At 40.5% G+C, this 6000-nt stretch overlaps 1 protein-coding gene and 1 non-coding gene across 3 annotated transcripts in view; one reads left to right on the plus strand and one right to left on the minus strand.

The window, feature by feature from the left end:
• DNAJC12 (DnaJ heat shock protein family (Hsp40) member C12) overlaps nt 1–1513 on the minus strand; it is a 46709-nt gene extending 45196 nt beyond the window's left edge. The window contains exon 1 of one of the 2 annotated variants that reach the window (XM_016191850.2): nt 1229–1513. In XM_016191850.2, coding sequence (XP_016047336.1) covers nt 1229–1306 — 78 coding nt within the window. In that variant the 5' untranslated portion in view covers nt 1307–1513. The remainder of the gene's footprint in view (nt 1–1228) is intronic. The other variant, XM_007531482.3, reaches the window with a different exon arrangement.
• Nucleotides 1514–5044: 3531 nt separating this feature from the next.
• On the plus strand, nt 5045–5151 carry LOC132542729 (U6 spliceosomal RNA). Its single transcript, XR_009553704.1, has one exon. It is a non-coding gene; the product is annotated as a U6 spliceosomal RNA (small nuclear RNA).
• Nucleotides 5152–6000: the final 849 nt, after the last annotated feature.

Here is a 6000-nt window from a genome sequence, read left to right on the forward strand (position 1 = left end):
AAAGTAAGTAAAAAAAACAGTTCTAAAAATTAATATTGACAGTAGCTGAGTGGTGGCTCACCCAGTACGACACATGCATTTCCATGCATGAGGAACCAGGTTCAAATCTCTAGTCCCCACCTTCAGGGGAGAAGTTTTATGAGCAGTGGAGCAATGCTGCTGGTATCTCTCCTCTCTGTCTCTCCCTGTCTCACCATCTCCCTCTGTCTCTCAACCTCTATATATAAAAAAAAAAATAGCCACAGAAAACAGTGGAGTCATGCAGGCCAGTGATAACCAGGGTGGCAAAAATAAAAATAAAGAAATCAGTATTAGGTGGTCCGGGAGGTGGTGCAGTGGATAAAGAATTGGACTCTCAAGCATGAGGTCCTGAGTTCGACCCCCGGCAGCACATGTACCAAAAAGATGTCTGGTTCTTTCTGTCTCTCCTATTTTTCTCATAAATAAATAAATAAACCTTAAAAATAAGTCAGTATGGGCAGACCCTCTTCCAACCTGTTCTTCTTTGTTGAAGTATACTATCCTTCTGTAATCAATGTCCACTTACTAACTGAAAAATTAATACTAATGGTTAAAATTGATGAAATCAATATTTTACTGATTATATAAATGTAAAGATTTAACAATATGTAAAAATGAACACATTTTATATTCAAATCAGTAATGTATAAAATTGAAAAGCTGAAACTAAATGAAATGTTAAACATTTACATAACAGAATAGTCAGCTGATTGAAATAAGTCATCACTCAAATGTACGTGAAGGGTAGGGTACTTAATGGCATGGTGAATTCTTCCTCATAATGTCGGTAGAGAACAGCAGAGATCAACAAGTGCATATAGTATCCTATAATTTAACTCCTCATCTGAAAGTACATAAACCATTCTAAAATTACTAACAACTTGAAAATTACAATTATCTCAATTGTGGTACAAATCAGTATAAGAAAGATATGGCTTATCTAGAATAAAAGCAATATCATCGGCAACTACAATAAAATTTCAAATATGTATTTTTTGTGTACTGTGAAATAGAGTGTATGACCATATACATACATTACACATACTCAATCAAAAGCTTGCATAAATTGCAATAGAACACTATTCGAGCAAAACAGCAGACATTTAACACCTTAACGTCCTGGGAGCCAGCAGAGCCTTAAATAATACAAGCTAAAGTTAAACCAAAATTTGATATATTATTGTTTAAAAGAAAATCCCTGTCTTACCGAAGACAGCTCATCACAGCCCAGTAAGGTGTAGTAATCTTCAGTACTTTCCGACCTGTAATTCAGTATTGCGTCCATCTAGATTAATTCAGCTTTTCTTCCCCCTGCAAGAATCTGCACAATGAACTAGTAAGTAGCAGGAAAACCCCTTTTAAATCTGACTTGCAGCAGCACATTCCAAACAGTAATAACTAGGCTCAAGTCAGCCCACTGTTCACTAACCAGACGCCGAACTAGACCTTTGTAAACGCTACCTCTCATTGGTTGTTTACTGAAAAAGAGAGAAAGAGAGAGAGAGAGAGAGAGAAAAGGAGAGGGATCACGTGACCTGTTACTGCGTGGCTGCCTGGGATCTGTAGTCTCTGTTAAGTGATGCTGTTGGACCACAGGTCTCAGGGCTTAATTGAAGGCTGCCCATTTAGTCCCAGTTGCCGATCTCTCCACCTCTTAAATGTTCTTCTTTAGTTTTAAAAGATAAAATTTGTTGGTGCACTGCACTAAAGTAAAAGACTCTGGGGTGGGGGTGGTGAAGGGTTCAGGTCCTGGAACATGATGGCAGAGGACCTAGTGGGGGTGAATTGTTTGTGGAAAACTGGGAAGTGTTACACATGTACAAACTATTGTATTTTACTGTCGACTGTAAACCATTAACCCCCCAATAAAGAAATCAAAAAAATAAAATAAATAAAAAAGATAAAACTTGAAGCAATATGAAGATGGTGCTTTTCTGAATGTTTAGAATTTTCCAAAATGTTTTAAACAGTTTACTAGAAGAAAACAAATTTTTATTCATTTGATAAATTATCCATTCAACAAATACTTATTGAGGGCCTATTTTGTATTCAATATAATGACAGGAAAAGGTTTTTTAAACCTATGTTGATGAAGAAAGACAGACAATATGCAAACCACGATAATTTAGACTAGCGATTTAAGCTATGAAGGAAATAAAATAATACAATGAAAATGAGATGTTTGGGGGAGGATGTAGATAGCATAATGGTTATGCAAACAGACTCTGATACTTGAGGCTCCGGACTCACAGGTTCAATCTCCCACACCACAATAAACCAGAATTAATCAGTGCTCTGGTAAAAAAAAAAAAATGGGGGGGTCCAGGGGTTGGTGCACCTGGTTAAGTGCACAGGTTGCAATGCTCAAAGACTGGAGTTCCAGCCCCTACTGCCCACAGCGGGGAAGCTTCACCAGTGGTGAAGGCGTCTCTTTGCCTGTCTCCCTCTGTCTCCCCTTCACCTGTCAACTTCTCTCTGCCTCTATCCAATAATAAATAAATATTTTTTTAAAATGAGATGTTTGGCCCTGTTGAATGCACATGTGCAAGGACCCAGGTTCAAGACCCTGATCCCCATCTGCAGAGAGGAAGCTTCACAGGAGATGAGGCAGTGCTGCAGGTTTCTCTCCTCTATCTTTCCTTTCCCTCTAAACTTCCCTCTGTCTCTATCACAGATAGATAGATGATAGATAATGATAGATAGATAGATAGATAGGAAATGAGATATTTATGGTGAACTGTCATATTTATTTATTTATTTATTTATTTATTTATTTATTTTAATCTTTATTTATTAGATAGAGACAGCCAGAAATAGAGAGGGAAGGGGGTGACAGAGAGAGAGAGAGAAAGACCTGCAGCAGAGACACCTGCTTCACCACTTGTGAAGATTTCCCCCTGCAGGTAGGGACCGGGGGCTTGAACCTGGGTCCTTCTGCATTGTAGCATGTGCACTCAACCAAGTGCACCATCAACCGGCCCCTTTTTTAAATATTTATTTATTTATTCCCTTTTGTTGCCCTTGTTGTTTTATTGTTGTAGTTAATATTGTTGTTTTCATTGATGTCGTTGTTGGCTAGGAGAGAGAGAAATGGAGAGAGGAGGGGAAGACAGAGGCGGGAGAGAAAGATAGACATCTGCAGACCTGCTTCACTGCCTGTGAAGTGACTCCCCTGCAGGTGGGGAGCCGGGGGCTCTAACCGGGATCCTTCTGCCGGTCCTTGCGCTTTGTGCCACTGTGCGCTTAACCCGCTGTGCTACCGCCCGACTCCCCTAAGTCACCATATTTCTTTTGCAACCTGGGCTGGTGCTCTTCAGTCTCAGTTGTGCTCCTGCCCTAAGGTGGGTATAAAGAGTCTATGTTTCATATGTGTGGTTCTAAGAAACACAAGTCAAACCTGAAGTTTAAATAAGTTAATGAGTGACATAAACACAGGTTTTACTCCTTCACCCTTTAAATTATAACCTTGAATGACTACAAATTATCATCTTGAATAAATTATATTTTCAGTAAGCCCACCCATACACAACATTTTTAAAATTTATTTATTGGGGGATTAATGTTTTACATTTGACAGTAAATACAATAGTTTGTACATAACAGAACATATCTCAGTTTTCCACATAACAATACAACCCCCACTAGGTCCTCAGTCATCCTTTTTTGGACCTGTACTCTCCCTCCCTCCACCCACCCCAGAGTCTTTTACTTTGGTGCAGTACACCAACTCCAGTTCAGGTTCTACTTGTGTTTGCTCTTCTGATCTTGTTTTTCAGCTTCTGCCTGAGAGTGATATCATCCCATATTCCTCCTTCTGTTTCTGACTTATTTCATTTAACATGATTTCTTCAAGCTCCATCCAAGATGGACTGAAAACGGTGAAGTCACCATTTTTAATAGCTGAATAGTATTCCATTGACATACACAATTTTTTTTCCCCTCCAGGGTTATTGCTGGGCTCGGTGCCTGCACAATGAGTCCACCGCTCCTGGAGGCCATTTTTCCCCCTTTTTTTGTTGCCCTAGTTGTTGCAGCCTCGTTGCTGTTATTATTGCCATTGTTGACATTGCTTTGTTGTTGGATAAGACAGAGAGAAATGGAGAGAGGAGGGGAAGACAGAGAGAGAGAGGGGAGAGAAAGACAGACACCTGCAGACCTGCTTCACCGCCTGTGAAGCGACCCCCCTGCAGGTGGGGAGCCGGGGCTCGAACCGGGATCCTTATGCCGGTCCTTGAGCTTTGCGCCACGTGCGCTTAACCCACTGCGCCACCGCCCGACTCCTGACATACACAATTTTTGAAGATTTACTTGTGAAGATAAATGTTTTTACTACTCCTTCATAATAGATCTCTTTTTAAAAATTGTAAATGTCACATCACTTAATCTATTTTGATGTCTGCTTGGGCATCATGAAATCTTAATCTTAAAATGATCTTAAATAGGGGATCGGTTGGTAACGCAGTGGGTTAAGTGCACGTGGTACAAAGCGCAAGGACCGGCATAAGGATCCCGGTTCAAGCCCCTGGCTCCCCACCTGCAAGGGAGTCGCTTCACAGGCAGTGAAAAAGGTCTGCAGGTGTCTGTCTCTCTCTCGCCATCTCTGTCTTCCCCTCTTCTCTCCATTTCTCTCTGTCCTATCCAACAACAAACGACACCACCACCAACAATAATAACCACAACAAGGCTACAACAACAAGGGCAACAAAAGGGGGGGAATGGCCTCCAGGAGCAGTGGATTCATGGTGCAGGCACCGAGCCCCAGCAATAACTCTGGAGGCAAAAAAATAAAATAAAATAAAAAGTAAAAAAAATTTTTTTTGATTATCTTAAATGATATGAAATGACTACAATAGAAAATAACAGGGCAGGAGTAGATAGCATAATGGTTATACAAAGAGATTCTCATACCTGAGGCTCCAAAGTCCCAGGTTCAGTCCCCTGTACTACCATAAGCCAGAGCTGAGAAGTGCTCTGGTAAAATAAAAATTAATTAATTAATTAATTAAAAAGAAAGAAAATAGCAGTGTTCATTTCAGCAGCACACATACTAAAATTGGAGCAATACAAAAACGATTAGCATGGCCCCTGCACAAGGATGACATGCAAATTTGTGAAGTGTTCCATATTAATAAAAAAGAAAAAAGAAGGGAGTCGGGTAGTAGCACAGCGGGTTAAGCGCAGGTGGCGCAAAGTGCAAGGGCCAGAATAAGGATCTCGGTTCGAGCCCCCGGCTCCCCACCTGCAGGGGACTCACTTTACAGGCAGTGAAGCAGGTCTGCAGGTGTTTTTCTCTCCTCCTGTCTTTCCCCCCCCCTTTCCATTTCTCTCTGTCCTACCCAACAACAACAACGGCAACATAAAGGGAAAATAAATTTAAAAATAAATACATAAATAATATAACAACATGAGAGATAAGCAACAGTGAATAAAGTGTTAGACTTTCAAGCCTGAATCCTGGAATTGCATATGCCAGAGTGATCTGATTCTTCCACTTTCCTCCTTCTCTCTCTCATAAAGAAAGAAAGAAAGAGGAAGGAAGGAAGGAGAAAGAAAAATAGAATAATAGTTTTTTTTAAACTTAGAGGGTGGCATGATAGGTGGTGCAGTGGATAAAGTGTCAGACTTAATAGCTTGATATCTGGAGTTTGATCCTAGCATTGCCTGAACCAGAGTGATTTTCAACTTCTTTCTCTTCTCCATTCACCCCCTTCCCCTCCCTCCTCCTTTTTCTCCTCCTCTTTCTTTTCTCTCTCTCTTTCTCTCTCATAAGTAAGTAAGTCATTGTAACCATGTGTTACAATGCTCAAGGACCCAGTTTCAAGCCCCCTGCGCCCCACTTGCAAGGGAAAAGCTTTGTGAGTAGTGAAGCAGGGCTGCAGGTTTCTCTCTGTCTCTCTCCCTCTATATCACCCTCTTCCCTCTTGATTTCTGGCTGTCTCTATCCAATAAGTAAATAAAGATAATTTTTTTAAAGATTTT

This window comes from Erinaceus europaeus, chromosome 1, assembly GCF_950295315.1.
Source record: "Erinaceus europaeus chromosome 1, mEriEur2.1, whole genome shotgun sequence".
NCBI lineage: Eukaryota > Metazoa > Chordata > Mammalia > Eulipotyphla > Erinaceidae > Erinaceus > Erinaceus europaeus.